The sequence below is a fragment of the Rousettus aegyptiacus genome, unplaced genomic scaffold (assembly GCF_014176215.1).
Source record: "Rousettus aegyptiacus isolate mRouAeg1 unplaced genomic scaffold, mRouAeg1.p scaffold_m13_p_14, whole genome shotgun sequence".
Taxonomy (NCBI): Eukaryota; Metazoa; Chordata; class Mammalia; order Chiroptera; family Pteropodidae; genus Rousettus; species Rousettus aegyptiacus.
In genome coordinates this window covers 33,594,948-33,614,645 of record NW_023416289.1, presented here as the reverse complement: position 1 = coordinate 33,614,645, position 19,698 = coordinate 33,594,948, and the positions used below count along the sequence as shown (strand labels likewise).

Genomic DNA, 19,698 nt, shown 5'->3' with positions numbered 1-19,698 from the left:
AAATAAGTCAGATAGAGAAAGACAAATACTGTATTATTTCACTTACATATGGAATCTAAAACAAAACATAACAAAAGAATAAACAAATAAAATGGAAATAGACACATATAGAGCAAAAGCTGATGGTTGCCAAGGGTGAGGAAGGTGAGGGGATGGGGATAAAAAAAGAAAAGCAAAAACTCAGTCATCTTTAACCAAAAATAAATAAATAAAAATAAAACAGCTAATAGGTTTTGCTTTACACTATATTTTTGCCAGTGATGTGGAAATGGAATTATATTGCCATCTAGTGGTTGGCTATGGAAGTAGCATTAAAGAACTCAAGTTGGTATGGGCAACAGTGAAACCAAAATACAGCCCAGTAGGCTGTCACTTTTTTCAGCTTGGGTTTGCCCAGTGGCCTGCAGTATCCCAGGCACAGGTTATTAACCAAAGTAGATATATCCAGGAAATGAAACGTTACAAAGCCAAGCAATAACATTTGCGCCATATGGGTGCTGTAGCCTGAAGCACCTGAAGATGCTGACCTGCAAAAGCATAATGTGGACATTTTGTCCCAATTTCAGGTCATTGTGTTTGGTGCGAGCCCACATTCCTGAGCTAGGGGACAATCTGGAATGAGACTATGTTTTAAAATGTGAATCTTAGTTTTATTTTGGTATCATGAAGCCAACAGATCAGGAGACAAAAGATAGTTTATGTTACTCATAGCTCCCAGTGGAGGAAGGGCACATGCCATGCATGCCACACAGGGCAGCACGAAAGAATACTAAGTTTAGTCACAGGGAGAGAGGGGAAACAGCCTTTATTATGGTTTTCACAGGAAGGAATGAGCAAGGCAAGATAGACAGGATTTTAGGATTGGCTAGTTTGAATCATTTCAGTGGGCCCCAGGTGTAGGTATTATCCCTCCTTGTCTGATACCTGGCCCTGAGGTGATTAGAACAGGGGGAAACTGGCCTGAAATATAAAGGAGTACAAGAGTCCAATAAATAGGCAATTGGGGGTTAGGGATCTAGATTGATTCGCTTGCATATGAAAGGTACGTTCAAAAGAGAGTCATTTGCTAACTCTAGGAATCTAACCCTGGGAAGGGCGCCTGAACAGCCCTAGCAGATTGCCAGAGGCACATTCAATAGTGAATGAATTATTATTAAAAATTTATCAAAACGGGGAGTAGGGGAAAGACTCAAAAGGGATAGAAAAGGGGAGATTTCTAGTTCAACACTATCTTCATAAACCTTGATTTGTGAAGTGTCACCCAGAGGGCAAGAAAAGGCAACTAACAGATGTGTTATCAGTGCATTTTGATAGAAGGCACTAGAGGCCAGGAATTTCATTTAATGAAGGCCACTGGCAGGAGGAAGACTCATTTAGAAGGCCCCACTGATTTTGCAATTTCAATAAGGTTTATTTTAGTAAGCCAGTGTAGTGTTTTAGAAGATTAGCAGCTTTAAGCTGCGAGCAGTTACATTGAATATCTTTAAGAAGCCAAGGTTGTGTGTTTTGAGTGCCTTGGTGGACAGTCTGGAACTCTTAAGGGAATGAAGAATGTTTTATGAGGCCATATAAAGGAGTTCTGCACTTGCATGTCAAAGTTGGGGCGGGTCATGTAAGAGGCTGGTGTAGGTGTTCACCATGGTCAAGGCATTGAGTGGCACCAGCAGAGAACAGTGGTATGATAAAATCTATTTGCTAGAGACCACAGGGGCAGGACTGCTATGGGATGGCACCCCACCAGTAATATTTCTAATGACAGATTTTCCCACATAGAGTACAGTGGTTTGTCACATTAGCCATGACAGAACATAGGGAAAGCCTTTGGCATTCATCCAAAGCATTACAGGCAGAAGCTCCTCTATGCTCTGACATTTCATGAGTCCACCAGACCAGTCAAATGGGATATGGAATGTCATCTGAGGAAGTTTTGGCCACAGAGTCTCTAAAATATGTGTTTAGTAGCTTGAGCATAAAATTACACCTAAGCAATCTGAGCCTTGGTATGACCTTAGTTTGTATATTTGATGATGCCTAAGAGGCAAGTAATCACCTAAAGTTCTTTATTATACAAAAGAGGTAGGAAGAAATTGTTGTTGCCATTGGCTGGATTAAATAGCCAGATTATTGGTCCAGGATTGTCAGCCAGGATATCCTCCAACGCCAAGATGTCTGCCTGGAGTACATCCAGTAGAGCTGACCCTTAGGTCTCATCCTTTATTAGGGATGTTTTGGTTAAGGAATAAAAAAGTCCTCCAGCAAGCTCCAACATGTGAGATAGTGGTGCTACCATCCATAAAATGCATGAACTCCATTTGCTCTTCACTCAGTTGATTCCAAGGGGTTCCCCCAGATAGCCAAGAGGTCTGCGACAGGAATGAGCTCTTCCAGCATGGAGGCATCTGGCAGGTAGGATATGCCAGAAAGCCCATGTTTGATACTTTCCTGTAGGTGCCACTCAGTTTCAGGAAGATTTCAGTGGCCATGCCGAGCTTGCAGGACAGTTTCTAGGACCCGGGGCATACTGAGCAGCTGGGTATTGAGAGTCACAAGGCCAGGTCCTGTGATAGCCTCCATCTCCAGAAGGGCCTAGTATGCAGTCAGCAGCTGTAGCTCTAATGGCATGTAACATGGGGCTGAAGTAGGCAGCTTTTTGCAATGGAAACTCACTGGCAACTTATAGCCACCATGGGTGGCCCACAGACTCCCAAGAAACATAACGGGTGGTTGCCAGAGCTTCCACCATGAAGGAGTCTCCAGGAGTCAGTAAAGGTAGCAATGTTATATGGTCATCTGGATCAACTCTAGGGCTTTCTGTTGTAAAGGGCCCCCATTCACAGTGGTTTGCAGATGACAGCATAAAGATGCTTTAGCAATATTTGTAAACAGAAATATGTTTCCTTCAGAAGCCAAAGACCTAATAGGTTTCGAGCTTGCCTGAGAGTTGTTGGGGCTGATAAAGTTAGAAGTTGCCTTTTAACTACATCAGGAATAGAGCTGCCCCTGGGCAGACCAGATGAAGCCTAAGAATTAGACTGAGGCAACAGGCCCCTGAACCTCATGTGGGGCAATAGCCCATCCGCTCTCAGTAAGTGCAGTGGGAAATGTTTTATTGTCCTTTGTCAGTGTTTAGTGAATATCTTAATCTGAGACTGTCTTCAATGTATTGCCATACCCTGGGAACACAGAGACACCTGGATCTGATTGAGATCTTGTCAAGAGGTTGTGTACAATAGCCGAGTTACTTAGGTACTCTTTGGGCAACCAAGTAAAAATGTTGCATCCCTTCAAAGCTGAATGTGAACTGAGACTTTTGAACTAGGTACTGAATAGAACATACTAGCTAAATTGATAGGAGCAGTGTTTAGCAGTGGCGGTTTGAATGGTGTTGGGCATTTCTTCCTCCTACCGTTATTTATTAAGGTATAATTGAAAAATAAAATTGTATATATTTAAAGTATACATGTAATGATTTTAGATACACACACACACACACACACGTACATATTGAGAAATGATTCCCACCATCAGGTTTATTAACACATCTATCACCTCAGTTACCTTTTTGTATGTGTGATGAGAATGCTTAAGATTAATTTTCTTAGCAAATTTGAAGTATACGATACAGTATTAACTATAGTCACCATGCTGTGACTATAGATCCCACATATTTACTCATAACTGAAAACTTGTACACTTTTGGTCATTTCAATTATGATAGGCCTCATTTTAATGGATAGGACCACGGCATTAGGTTGTGATAATTCACTGTAATGTACCGTTCTTTCCAAGTTTAAGACAGGCCAAATTGAGCTGTAAAATGGAGAAACAGTGGGGATAATTACCTCTTCTCTTAATAGATCTTATATACTGGATCTCAATCAACAAAGGCCCTGTTTTGATTTACACTGAGCCATATCAACAATTTTAATGGGTTGGAGCAGATCTGTAAGGTCCCATTTCATGAAGCCAAAGTTTTAATTTTATTATAATGGACCACATGACTGGTTAGAGCATCTATTCCAATAATGGAAATCCCAAAGTGGGTAGATGAAATGTGACCACTGGAAAATTAGGTAGTTATTGTGCCAAGGGTCATGGTAAGATGGACTTGTTTGTCTTTATTCTTATGTCTAGTAATGCCCCTAAAGAATAGTGAGTTCCTCCTTTAAATTTAGTGGGGTGTCTGGGGATAGCCATGATTTAGAAACTGGTATCAATAAAGGCCATAAAAGGTTACATATTGTGTGGTGAATAATAGATCACCATGGTTGTATACAATTGATTATGTGTGGGTGGTGGCAGGGGTCCCAGGGGCCTCTATATCCCTATGAGGCTAGAGAGGTTGCCATTGACTCAGGGAATGAGGCAGTGGGTCCTACACCTTATGGCCCTAGGTTTGGGTGAGGAGACTGGATGCTCTGTAAAGTTTGTCCGAGAAAAACCTGGAGTTCCTTGGGGGTGTTATTAGGATGAAATAACTAAAGAAGCCCAAATTGCTGTGTTATCAACACCAGATCTTCTGGTGAGGGTTCTGCAGTGTTAGAGGGCAACCTTGGAAACTCTGTAATGGTTCTTCCTTCAGTAGTAGGATCTGTTAAGCGTCTGTGCCACAATAGATGTTCTTTCAAATAACCCTATGGATCAGAATCTTTGTTGTAAGAGAGGCATGGGCTATAGCAGCATAAGAAATATTTAAAGGTCTCAGTCTCTGTTCTTAAGAGTACAGACCTTAGCAAACCACATGACTGCTTTTTCACTCTCAAATGACTGCTCTTTCACAAGCAACCAGCTGATGGGTGCATATATTGTACAAGGTATCAGTCTTTCCCTTGAGCATTTCTACAGAGCAGGAGTCAATGTCTGGTTGAGACACACAATCAGGAGTCATAAGCTAAGAGTCATTCCCCTGGGCCTAGCATCAGTCATAGTTTATGTTGGAACTAAGATACATAATTCTAAGATATATCCAGGCTAAAACACAAAACCCAGGGCCACATAAACCCATTCCTAAATACCAATTATCAAACCTTCTGACTTAGATTGATAAAATATATAACAGAGGCTCTGCAGGACTCAGCGAATGCAGCACAGAACAGCACAACTCAAAACACAACCTTGCTAGCAAAAAGCAGAGCCATCTCCCACACTATTTAAAGTAGTTTTACCCATTTAGTAAGCTAGGAGCAAGAAAAGAAAGATCTTAAAGTGGTGATAAAAGCCTAGAGAATGTCCTGCCAGCTACACAAATTATTTGGTTGTCATTCCACGGAATTGGGATTGACCTCTCTGAATTTTACATTGAATTTTGAGGCTAACGATACTCCATGCATCAACAGATTTTGAAAATTTCTTACTCACAGAAGGGACTCCTAGGCAGTACATGGCCTGCACAAGCAGATCTAAAGTAGCTTGAGCAAACAGAATAGGTTGGCTTTTATAGTAGACAGCAGGTAGAACTTAATGTGGGCTGGAATGTGCAGTTTAATTTTCCCACTGGCTCCAAAGGAGGAGGTGCACACAGGCTTTCTTACCAGGCTTTCCAGATGTAGGGCCAAAGTGAATAGGGAAGGTAATGCTTAAAATGTCAGTGGTCAAACATCAAAACTGGAGTCAGACTCTTTATTACATGTAGATACTGTCAACAGTTTACCAATTAGTAAATTTAAGCACAGAGAAGTTAAATAACTTGCCTAATGACACATAAAAGTAAATAGTAGCTTTTCTCATTTACCACATTTTCTAATATAAATTTGTAGAATTTCAACAAGGTTTGAGTCATGATAGAAACTCCACATTTATTATTTCTTTCAATATTAAAATTTCTGTTTCTGAAAAAAGTGAGAATAAGATCAAAGGAATTTCCATGTCCACTGTATTTTACCCTAGCATGAAATCTGATGCTCTATAATAAATGAATGGCAAGTAAAGGATTTTCTATATTCGTTATGTTAGCTTATGAATTCTCTGATGTTGATTAAGGTGTGAAGACTGTCTAAAGGCCTTCCCACATTCTTTACATTCATAGGGTCTGTCACCAGTATGAACACTATGATGTCGAGTAAGTTCTGAGACACGGATAAAGGCCTTCCCACATTCTTTGCATTTATAGGGTTTCTTGGCAGTATGAATTCGCTGATGTTGAGTAAGTTGTGAGGCACAAATAAAGGCCCTCCCACATTGTGCACATTCATAAGATTTCTCACCAGTATGAGTTTGGTGATGCTGAAAAAGTTGGGAACCACAAATAAAAGCCTTCCCACATTCTTTACATTCATAATGTTTCATACCAGGATGAATTCTCTGGTGTTCAGTAAGTTGTGAACTACGAATAAAGGCCATTCCACATTCCCTACACTGATAAGATTTCTCATCAGTATGAAGTCGCTGATGTTGACCGAGCTGTGAATGCAGTCTAAAGGCCTTCCCACATTCTTTACAACCATAGGGTTTTTCACCAGTATGAATTCTCTGATGTCGAATGAGTTCTGAGCCACAAATAAAAGATTTCCCACATTCCTTACATTTATAAGGTTTATCACCAGTATGAATTCTCTGATGTCGGGTAAGGTGTGCAGATTGTCTAAAGGCCTTCCCACATTCCTGACATTCATAGGGTTTCTCATTTGTATGAATTCTCTGATGTTGAATAAGATGTGAACCACGAATGAAAGCTTTTCCACATTCCTTACATTCATAGTGCTTCTCACCAGTATGAATTCTCTGATGTTCAGTGAGATAGGAAAAATGACTAAAGACCTTACCACAGTCTTTACATTTATAGAGTTTCTCACCAATAATAATTCTTTGCTGTTGCATAAGTCGTGAGCCATAAATAAAGCCTTTCCCACATTCTTTGAATTTACAGAGTTTTTCTCCAGGATAAATTTGTGGATGTAGAATAAGAGATGTCTGCAGGCTGCAAGCTGGCATTTTTTCATAAGTCTTTAATGCTTGCCCAAAATATCTCTCTTGATTTATCTCTTGCCTCTCAAACTGGCCTTTGCATTCCCAGTTATCTCTGACACTAAAGCCCAAAAGGTTATGACTTTTTTCTGTTATCATCCACTGGGATGATGTTACTTCATAGATTTCTTTTCGAAGACACAATTCCTTGGTCTTACATCTGAACTCCACGTCTGAAAGATAACAAGAAAGTAAACACATGGTGTTTTCTGTTTTTTGTTTGTTTGTTTTCTCTTTGGAGAAAAATAAAATTTCTATGGTAGAAATGGAGGGAAAACTGAAAATAATGTCTTTATGAAGTAAAGATGGTGTACATGGCCTTCAATTTTCAAAAGAGGTCAAGAACATAAACACTTAAGAAAGGTGAGGGAGATTCTTAGGAAAAAAAAAAGGTAAAGTCAGTAGTTTCTAAATTCAAGTGTAGATCAGAATCACCTGAATAGTCTATGTACTACCTCACATCAATTAAATAAGAATTTACACCAATAGGTCTTAGGTTTCCTATTTTTAATGCAATCAACCAGCCAATTTTGATGTTGCACAAAATTTAAGAATTCTGCCTAGACTTTTTCAGTGGTTTCTAACTGCACTTAGAATAACATTTAAATTTCTTACCACAGCTTATGAAATCCTCCATATCTTTCTTTGACTTATATCAATCAAAATCCTATCAAACTTCTCAATCCTCTTCTCCCAATGCTCATTATGTACTACATATTTATCATCTCTGAGCATCTGATATAAGCCAAGCTCTTTACCTTTTCAAAAGTTTCCACAGACTATTCAGTTTATTAGAAATTCTCTAAACTTGGCTCTTTCCACGGTTGCATAGCATACTCTAAGCCTCAGTTGAAAAGTTACTTCCTTAGGAAGTCTGAGCTACACAACTCTATTTAAATTCATTCTTCATTCTCTCATTGCAATTTTCTGGATTTTAGAATTATACAATCATTTATTCATTCATATATATTTTATTTTCTTACTGTTAAAACCCTTAAGGGGCAGGAACAATGGCTATTTCACTCACTAGAGAATAAGGAACATTTTACTAATAAAAGGTGTTCCATAGGGTATAAAGGGAAATATTATGCAGATATGGAATTAGGGAAAGTACTTAAGAATTATTGTGCTTACAGAATAGTTCTAAACACCTGTCTCTGATTTTAATCGCTCTCAAATCCCTGAAAATATATGCTTTTTACTTCATCGCTTTCCTCTGATTGAAACAAAATCACGAAGCTAGATTATTAAATGATGCAAATGGAAAAATGATATTATATATACCTAATCACCTACCTATCTAATCGTTTCTCCATATACACATATGTTTCTATCAATGCTCACTGTCATTTATGTATAGTTATGACTATCTTTTTTCCCCCCATTTCAACCACTATACTGAGGTACATTTTCTTTTAATCTTCAATTGAAATTGTAGTATTACTCAACCTTCCCTCTAATACATGATCTATTTTGTTCCTCTAGGTTCTTTCTCAGGGCCCACTTTCTACTCCTGTCTATTATATTTGTATTTCCAAAAAAACAATATTTTTTTCCCCAGGCATTATAACAGGTTTGAAGCATAATAAAAGAGCTATGTAAAGTTAGGCAAAGGAACTTGAGAATATTGGGAGACTAGGATCACCAACTGTTTGGTAAAATCAGTCTGGGTACATGGGAACACTAGGAACTCTATAATAAACAGCATAAGTTAAAGGGAAAAATGGAGAACAGCAGAACCAGCAAAACAGCGTAGATGATAGAAGCTTTGTTTATTCCTCTTGCGACCACATCAAAGTTGAGATGGAAGCACGGAGTAAACAGCAATCAGAGTCTCCTGGGATCTAGAGGAACAGAAGCTTCACAATGAGGGAGAGAAAGAAGAAATCACCCTGCAACAATAGAAGATAGGAGGGGGCAAAGACGTGAGGCTGCCCGGTCCCAAGTGGCTGAGTGGGACAAAGGCTATGACAGCAGCAGCCCGTGGATGCAGACGCCTCTTAAAGGGGTGGAGTCCACGAGCAGACTTTCGCGGTGACAGACCTGCTCACTCGGAGCAACAGCACCAGGTCAGATGCTCGGGGGGCACCAGAGACTTTTAGGAGGACACTGAGTTGTTTGAGTAAGGGCTGGAGGTGACACTTTCTATCAGGCAGAAGTGCTGGTGGTATCCATTGTTCTTCTGCTGAGCCCTCCTACCTCCCAGTGTGAGGACGCAGAGCTGCCATAGCAGAGACATCATCAAACTGGATAACAGAGGTCACTTCACTCAGAGTTTTCACTGAAACTCAGCCTCCCCCTAACTCAGGCCCCACCCAAGCCACATCCAGGTATAGCCTCGGAGAGTCAGGTGCTCTTTGCTGAGCAGAGCCAAGACTCCCTCTGGTGGTAGCTGTCCTCAGTTTCTGGAGTGGCTTCTTAAGGCACCTATAAGCATAGCATCTGTGGATTGCTTGATGAATTTTAACAGGCAGCCCTGGAGGGGCATAGGTTGGGGCTAAACTTGGCCTGCAGCTGAACCCCTCTCAGGACTGTGCCACTGGTCACCTACTACACAAAGCCACTCTAAGACTGGGAGACTTAGGAGCTTTGCTTCGTACATAGAAACAGACACAGAAAGACAGCCAAAATGGGAAGATAAAGAAGCAGAAACCATATGAAAGAACAGAACAGAGATCAAGGAAAAATGGAGTCAAGCCATCTCACAGATGCAGAGTTCAAAATACTGGTTACGAAGATGCTCAATGAAATTAAGGGAAATGTAGATGAACTCAGTGAGAACTTTAACAAAGAGACAAAAATAACATAAAAATGGAAATGGAAATTCTAAAAGGGAACCAGTCAGAAACGGAGAACACATTATTAGAGAGAATCAACAAAATGGGGGAAAAAGAGGATCGAAACACCGATATAGAGGATGAGGAAGCCAAGGACACTCAACCAGAATGGCAAGAAAAAAGTAACCAAGAATATAATAATAATTTAAGGAACCTATGGGATAAAATTAAGGATAACAACATCCATGTCATAGGAGTACCCGAAGAGGGAAAACAAGAAGTTGAAAATATATTTGAAGAAATAATGATGGAAAACTTCCCAAACCTGTTGAAGGAAACAGACATACAACTGCAGGAAGCTCAGAAAGTCCCCCCAAAAATGAACCCAAAGAGGCCCACTCCAAGACACATCATAGTTAAAATGTCAAAGGTTAAATACAAAGAGAGGGTCTTAAAAGCAGCAAGAGCAAAGCAATTAGTTTCCTACAAGGGAGCTCCCACAAGACTGGCAGCTGATTTCTCAAAAGAAACCATGCAGGACAGAAGGGCTTGGCACAAAATATTCAAAGTGTTGAAATCCCAGGGTCTACAACCAAGAATATTTTATCTAGCAAAGTATCATTTAGACTCAAAGGACAGATAGAGAGCTTCCCAGATAAAAATAAGCTAAAGGAATCTATCAACACCAACCCAGTATTACAGGAAATGCTGGAGAGACTTCTTTAAGAAGAAAAAATATGTATCAAAAATAGGAATAAAGAATAGTAATAATTACAAGCTTATCAACAAGTACCTTAAATGGAAAAGAATTAAGTGCTCCCACCAAAAGTGAATTGAATGGATAAGAAAACAAGACCCCTTCATATGATGTCTACAAGAGACTCACTTCAGATTGAAAGATACACACAGACTAAAAGGAAGAGGATGGAAAAAGATATTGCCTTGATGGACCTAGAGGGTATTGTGCTGAATGAAGTAAGTCATGTAGAGAAAGACAAATACCACATGACTTCACATATACGTGGAATCTAAAGAACAAAATAAACAACAACAACAACAACTACTAAACTGGAAACAAACTCATAGATACAGAGAATATTTTGAGGGCTACTAGATGGGAGGGGTTATTGGGAGGATGGTGAAAAAGGGCAAAGGAATAGATACAAAATAATCACAGAGATAAAAAGCGTAGCATAAAGAAACTAGTCAAAAGTGTTGTAAAAAGTATGTTAAATGAGGAGAGGGGTACTTGATTTAGTGGGATGACCACTTCATGAGTTATATAGATCTCTAATCACTATGCTGTACAACGGAAACTAACATATTGTTGTATGCCAACTATAACTGAAAAAAAAAAACTCATTAAATTGTACAATGTAAATATGAGCAAACTATCTAATATAGTTCCATAAAGCTGGGGAAAAAAAGATATATAAATTTTGTTTTGTTAATTTAAAAATTAGACTCAATTTTAGAAAATGTGACTAAAGGTAAATTTAAAGGATATATGTCCCTCATCTTTTGGTTCTAAAGTAAAGCCAAAATGAGAATAGATACATAATCTAGTTTTTTTTAAAAAAATGGAGAACATCAATCTAGATAATGGAACAGACTGAGACTATTCTAAAATGCTGAGTGAGTTTGGAATAATTACAACACAAATACTCCTGTGATTATAGTATGGTATGTTTTGTGGATCCAATGAAATAACCATTTGGTGGAGGCACTAATAAAATTGTCCTTGAAATTATACAGAAGGAAACTCAGGCAAAGTCTCTAACAATTTAAGCAGAGAAATTGTTCAGAATAAAAGAAAGTGTAGTAATGAGATTTAGTGAGAACACAGAATTCAGACAGATCAGCATTTCAGACCCTAGCTCTGTTGATGATTACCCTTCTGTTAAGGACACATTACTTTTATCTACCTCAATCACCATTTCTTTATATAATAATAAAGAAATATCTATTCCATAAGCTTGTGAAGAATAGGAACAATACATGTAAAATGCCTGGCATAAAGAGCTCAAGAAAAGCTCTTTGTTCTTATTGTTCTTATTACTATGGAAGAAGATTTGGGGAAAAAAGTGAGGGACTGAGCAAGGAAAATGATATTAAGTTGTCCTGCACCTGAACTGCTTTTCATAAAATAGTCTATCAGAAAGAAGATGAATGTGAGAGGGGTGAGGCATGAATTAAACAAAACAAAACACAAAACACATATAACCACATATCTCCAAAACTCAAGCAGAAGTTACTAGGGTCACTCTCTTGTCCATGCTCCAATCATTTGCAATGTTAATTTCACTGTCGCCTATATTCCTGATGGCCTTACCTAGCTTTAAATCCAGTCCATCATAACTCTTACCTTACATTCATCTCCCCAACCCTGATTAAATCCAATGCTGCTTATTGTTCTTCTCCACGTGAGTAGCTGAACATGGCTACTAAAAACACAGTCATACTGACTATTGTCACTATACATTTATAACCACACATCTCTAATGGACCCTCAGCATTTCCCTCATCTCTACATATCTTATTCTTCCATTCTGAGAAAATTTTCTCCATCTTTTCACTCTCCTAAAATCTCAAAACTATCTCATGGCTGATGTCCATACTGATTGTTTTGCTGAGAGGAAAAAAAGAATGAGAGAATTTTCTCTCATGCACTCAAATCAACCAACCTGTACATAAACTCCGATAACCAGCTCCCTCTACTGATAAAATGTTCTTGTCCAAGGCCAATGCCATTACTGGGAACCAAAGAATATCTTCTCTGATATAACCTTTTCTTGCTATGCTTCTTCAGTTCCCACACTCTCTCCTTCACAAAGAATTTTTCCTGCTCCTCTGTTTTGGTCCCATCAGCATCCAAAGACGCACAAATATAATCTCCTTTAAAGTGCACACATACACAATTTCCTTGATCCTAGGACCCACCCCTGCAGCTACCAATCATTTTTTTGTCCTCTGTTTTACAAACCTTCACACTACAGTAAGTCCTCACTTAATGTTATAGATAAGTTCTGTGACTTTAAGCAAACCAACATATAACAAAACCAATTTTACCATAGGTTAATTATAAACGAGAGTTAAGTTCCTACAACAGTACAACAAAACAACATTATTCAAGGACATGCTATAGTTAGTTCCCTTCATCATCCACATATTGTCTCACTTCCTATTTTTTTGCATTAAAACAGTTTGTCATAGAAAAATGTAAACTTATGAAAGTGGAAAAAACAATCTAACAATTACTCAGCTTCAACAACTGTCAACGTACAGATAATCTTGTCTATTCACCCAGTTCTCACATCAAATTCCACAGATTATTTTAAAGCAAATCCCAAGCATCATGTTATTTCATCTGTAAATATTTCAGCATGAACTGCTAGGAAAAGGACATTTTTGCAAAAGCATAATAAGATAATAAACCTAAAATTTAACAGTAATTCTTTATGATCAAACATTCAGTTAGTCTTCGCATTTCCCCAATTGTCTGATTATAAATGTGTATTTTTCCATTTCTCTGAATCGGAATCGATATGAAGTCCATATATGAGATTGAATGATATATTAAGTCTTTTTTAATCTATAAGATACATAGCTAAAGATAAAATTCAGTATAAGTTCAAAATAACCCCTCCAATTCACATTCAGGACTATAGGGTTTTTACTAATGTTATTAGTCTTACATTTGTATTTCCTTTCTCTCATACCAAATGTCTCAATTTTTGAAGACTTCACCTAAATTGCTCATTTATTTTATTCCACACGACATACACAACATTCTCGGAATAACGATATCGACAATGCTACCACTAGTATTATTAATAAAAACAATGAAAGGTGCATTTTTGTTATTTCTTTTATCCTTAGCATATGTAACCACTAGGCACACATTTAAATTGAATTGTTTCACTTCTTATTTAGTTCCAGGGATTTTTCTAAATTTCATTGTGTTTTATAATTATGTAAGATATTTATACAGTTCCAAACTCAAATTTACAAAACATAGTCCAAGACATCCTCTTCATCCAACTTTTTCCCCTTCCCCTGTAGGTCAAAAGAAAAAAAAAACTTCTAAAAAAAATTATAACATCCTTCCTGTTTTAGATAAATAGAAGCATATTTTAGTATAATCAGAGTTTGGCCTAAGTGCTATAACTTTGATCTATGACACATAAACCCTCGAATATGCACACATCCATGTCTTTTACATAGTCTTTGACTATGTAGAGCATTTTACTTATTCTGTATTTTTAGGTTTATCTTTTCATATTTAGTCAACTTCACATTTTTGATCCAATGGTTATGTTTATCCTAATAAATTTATGTAATACCTGTTTTCTCCTACCTCTCCCTCTTCCTCTCCCCCTCCCCTACCTCCATCACTCTTTTTGCTATTATCTAACTGGTGTTCGTTCTATCATGAGAAATATTGGAAGTAACTACTAACCTCTTTTATCTCTCCCCAGCTTCTGACTTGAAACAATTACTCGCATTAATACCTATAAGGTAATATGTAAGTTTATTATACTTTTATAAACATTTCCACCCTACTTTTTGGAGAATTATACTACATCTGAACAATAATACTATACTCCTGCCCTTAATACCATCATTGATATTATATACACAAGTTATTATATATATTTAATGTTCAATACCAATCTCTAGTAATTGATGTGTCTCTATTTTGATTTTCTGAAGCTAATTTTCTGGTAGATTCATCAGGAAGAAGTTAAGGGAATAATATTCCCAGCTGCTGTATGTATTAAACAATTTGGCTAGATATAAGATCAAAATTCTTAGATCAAAATTCATGTATTTATATAATTAAATAGAAAACTATAAATTGACTTCTGAAATAAAGCTTTGCTGTAGAAAGACTAGATGACAATCTGATTTTCCTTTCTTTATAAGTAACTTTATGCTTGGATGTCAAAGCTATGATTTTCCTGGGCAAATGGTGAACTACTGCAAAACATAACTCCAATCCTTCTGTTCTTAATTTTAGTTATCTTAAATGATTTCTGGTGATTGTTGTTCCATTGTACTCTTATTGGAACTTGTAATGAAGATGTTAGCTCGTCATTGCATATTTTCTATACTTTAAAAATATAACTAAAGTATATATGAAACTTGATGCCAATAACACTGAAACATTATATGAAAATTCTCATGATCAAAGAGAAAACCAGAATTATACCATAGCCACTAAAGTAAATAAATTAGTAGGTAAGAACTTTGCCCTAGGCTTAAAAATAAACATAAGATTTAAAAAACCTGAGAAGAGACATCAGTGGGCACATACTGTAGGAAAAAAGACTACAGAATTAATCCAGACAACTTACTAAATAAATAAATTTTAAAATTAAAAAACAAAAAATCAGCAATAACAACTCCTGGAGGGGTCAGAGTTGCTATATTATCTGAAATGTCCCATTTTCAACACAAATCATAAAACACTCAAAGAAATAGTAAATGGGACCCATAGATTGGTGGGTGGAGGAAGCAGTCAATAGAACCTATCTCTTGGGAAGCCCAGAAAAAGACTTCAAAGCCCCAAAACAAGTCTTAATAAATTTGAAAACACTGAAATTATATATTTTCTAATCACAACGAATGAAACTAAAAATCAATAGACCAAGAAATCAAGAGCCAAAACTATAAAACTCTTAGAAAGAAACAGAGGAAAAGCTTTATGACATTGGATTTGGCAGTAATTTTCTTAATATGACACCAAAATTCAAATAACAAAAGAAAAAAATAAATTGGACTTTACCAAATTTAAAATTTTGTGCATCAAAGGACATTGTTATGGTCTAAATGTTTGTGTCCCTCCCAAAATTCATTTTGAAATCCCAGTGCCTGATGTCACAGTATTAGAAAGTGAGGCCTTTGGGAGGTGCTTAGGTCATGAGGGTAGAACCCTCATGAAAGAGGTTACTGCCTGATTAAAGAGGCTCCAGAGAGATCTCTGGCCATTTCACCACAGGAGAGTACAGTGTGAAGGCACCAGCATGAAGCAGGAAGAGGGCCCCATGATCTTGAACTTCTAGCCTCCAGAACTGTTGAGAAATAAATGCTGTTGTTTGTAAGCTACATTTACAGTATTTCGTTAAGGTAGCCCAAAACTGAGACACATCATTAACAGAATAAAAAGGATACCCATAGAATGGAAAAAATATTTGCAAATCGCATATCTAATAAGGGAGTATATAGGCAGAATATATAAAGAACTCCTACAACTGAACAAAAGAAAAAACAAACAATTCAATTTTTAAATGGGCAAAGTATTTGAATAGACATCTCCCAAAGATATATAAATACCTAATAAGCACAAGAAGAGGCTCAACATCACTAATCATTAGGGAAATGCAATTCCAAATCACAATGGGATACCACCTAACACCCAATAGGATGGCTATTATTTAAAAAATAAATAAATAACGAATATCAGTGAGAATGTAGAGAAATCCAAACCTTGTGCATTGTTGGTGGGACTATAAAACAGTGCACCTAATATGGAAGACAGTATGACGGTTCCTCAAAAAATTAAACATACAATTACCATATATCCAGCAATTCCAATTCTGGATATATACCCCAAAATTTAAAAGCAGGGAGTTGACATATTTGTATACCCATGCTACTAGCTGCATTATTCACATTAGCCAAAAAAATGGAAATAACCGAAGTGTCCATCAATGAATGAATGAATAAACAAAATGTGGTAAATGCATACAGTGGAATATGATTCAGCCTTAAAAGAGAAATTCTGACACAAAAACCTTGAGGATATTACACTAAGTGAAATAAGCCATACACAAAAGGAAAAATATTGTATGATTAAACTCAGACACCTAGAGTATTGAAAATCATAGAGTAGAAAGTAGAATGGTGGTTCTCTACTGAGGGCAGAAAAGAATTGGGAATAATTATTTAATGAGGGCATAGTTTCATTCTTGGAAGATGAAAAAGTTGTGGTGGTAGTTACACAACAATGTAAATGTACTTAATGTTACTGAATTTATACTAAAAAAAAGTTAAGATGGTAATAAATTTGGTTACTTGTATTTTACCATAATTGTAAGTAAATAACTCCTACAAATAATTAAGAAAATATACCTAGACAAATGCAGATTAAAACCACAATAAGATATCAACTCACATCTGTCCAAATGGCCATCATCAATAAATCAACAAACAACAAGTGTTGGCGAGAATGTGGAAAAAAGGGAACCCTCATGCACTGTTCATGGGATTGCAAATTGGTACAGCCACTGTGGAAAACAGTATAGAGGGTTCTTAAAAAATTAAAAATAGAACTACCATATGACCCAGCAATTCCGCTTCTTGGTATTTACCTGAAGAAAACCAAAACACTAATTCAGAAAGATATATGTACCCCTATGTTCACTGAAGCATTATTTACAATAGTCAAGATACAGAAGCAACCTAAGTGCCCAGCAATAGAGGACTGGACAAAGACAACGTGATACGTGTATACACTGGAGTATTACTTGGCCATAAAAAAAGAATAAAACCTTATCATTTGTAACAATATGGATGGACATGGAAGGTATTATGCTAAGTGAAATAAGTCAGACTGAGAAAGACAAATACCATATGATATCACTTATGTGTGGATTCTAAACAAACAAAACAGCAACAGACTCACAGATGTATGGAACAAGCTGATGGTTGACAGATGGAAAGAGTTTTGGGTAGGGTGAAAAAGGGGAAGGGATTAAGAAGTATAAATTGGCAGGTAAAAAACAGCTATGAGGATGTCAAGTACAGTAAAGAAAATATAGTCAATAATATTGTACTAACTACATATAGTGCCAAGTGAGTATTAGACTAATCAGGGGGATCATTTCATAAATTATGTAAATGTTTAAATACTATGCTGTACTCCTGAAACTAATAATAAAATAATATTGTTAATATTGATTGTAATTGAAAAATCAAAAAAAGGGACAAAAAAGTGAAGGGGAAGAAGAAGTTCAAATTTCCAGGTATAAAACAAATAAGTCACAGGGATGTGGTATACAACATAGAGAATATAGTCAATAATATTGTGATAGCATTACACAGTGTCAGATGGTTGCTGAATTTATCATAGTGATCACTTCTTCAGGTATATAAATGTTGAATAACTATGGTGTACACCTGAAATTAATGATATATGTTGGCTGTGTTTTAACAAAAAAAAATTTTTAAATGGTAAGAAAGAAAGTGAGAGAGAGAGAGAAGAAGAAAGAAAAGAAAAGAAAAGAAAAGAAAGAAAAAGAGAGAAAGAAAGAGAAAAAGAGAGAGAAAGAAAAGAAACCTAAACAACCTAGTGGGAAAAATGGCAAAATTTCACATAAAAAGGAAGTACAAATAGTAAATATACTTTTCAAATAATGTTCAGTCTAATTAATACAAACTAGGAAAATGTAGTAGAATTTTATATTCACTATTATGTAGTAAAGAAATAACATTCCCTAAAGGAGATCCAACCTTTGTCCTGGCAACTGGGAGATAACCATTAAAAGCTTAGAATTTCCCAAGTGATAGGAGTGTTTGTTACTCACAGTGGGGCCCTTAGACCACAAGTGACAGTTTGTTAACTTTGTGACACCCAGTGGGGGCTGTCCATGCCAGAAAGATGAACTATATGATTAGAGGTCTGGGTCTTTGGGTATGATGAATCAGCCTCTATAAAAGAGGAGGAAGTTGGACCTTAAGTTCAGCCACATGGGCAATAACTCAATCAATCATGCTTATATCATGAAGCCTCAATTAGAAACTTCGGACACTGAAGCTCAGGTGAGCATCCTAGTTTGGCAAGACTCCATGCATATTGTCACACATCAATGATAGGAGGATAATGCATCTCTGAGGACATGGAAACTTCACATGTGGAACCTTCTCAGATTCTGCCCTGTGTCTATTCCTTCGGCTGATTCTAATCCTTTTGCTGGTGTTCTTCTGCTATAATAAAATGAATTATAAGCTTAGTGCTTTTCAAAGTTGCATGAGTTGTGGAATAATCAAATTTGAAGTAGTCCATGAAGATCCCCAAATTTGTGGCCAGCTGATCTAAAATGAGGGTAACCCTGTGGACCTCTTGAACTTTCAGCTAGTGTCAGAAGTCGGGTAAATTTGGCAGTCTGGAGGACTGTGCCCTTAACTTTGAGTTTAGCTAATTCTGAGCAAAACTATATTGGCACAAATTTTAAAGTGTGATTATAAATCCTAAGTGCAAATGAGGAAGTGCACCAAAGAAAATTTGTGCCAGAAGAGCAAATTAGCACAACTACCTCAAAAATATTTTGTCATTATCTAGAAAAGTTAAACATTTACATACCCTGTGAACAAGAAATTCCACTTCTAGGTATAGGTCCTAGAGAAATTCATACACATGAGTAGCACAGATATTTACAAGAATATTCACAATCAATTTAGTTCAAAGAAGCAAAATTCTACTGAATTAGGGAACAGATAAATTGTAGTGTATTCACATAATGGGATAATATACTACAATAAAAATTAATGAACCATAGCTACATGCAAAGACATACATGAATCCTATAAATATCATATGAGGTGAAAAAAATCAGATCAGAAAATGCTCCAGATAGTACAAAACCATATTTGTAATATTCAGTAACATAAAAAAAAAAAGAAAGAAAATTAAATACATTGCTTAAGGATACTAACATATATGATAAAACTATTCAATCATATAAAAAGATCATAGGAAGAATAAACACAAAAATCAGGTTAGATATTATTGTAACATTGGGGAGGCAGTAAAATAGAATTAAAAATGAGCATAAGTTAAGTGTAATAGCACTGTAAAGTATTCTAGCTCTTATGTATGGCAGTCACAGGTTTTTGTTACACTTTAAATTTTATATGTATTCTTTTTTATATATCATAACTTACATAATAAAGGTTT

The 19,698-nt window shown here is 36.6% G+C and overlaps 1 protein-coding gene across 5 annotated transcripts in view; it reads right to left on the bottom strand.

Moving 5' to 3' along the window:
* Positions 1–5,605: 5,605 nt before the first annotated feature.
* LOC107497619 (zinc finger protein 850) overlaps positions 5,606–19,698 on the bottom strand; it is a 38,322-nt gene continuing 24,229 nt past the window's right edge. For 4 of the 5 annotated variants that reach the window (XM_036232188.1, XM_036232190.1, XM_016119637.2 and 1 more), the window contains one exon: positions 5,606–7,136. In XM_036232188.1, the coding sequence (XP_036088081.1) occupies positions 5,944–7,136 (1,193 nt within the window). In that variant the 3' untranslated portion in view covers positions 5,606–5,943. Of the gene's footprint in view, positions 7,137–14,199; positions 14,252–19,698 lie in introns of all 5 variants that reach the window. The other variant, XM_036232191.1, reaches the window with a different exon arrangement.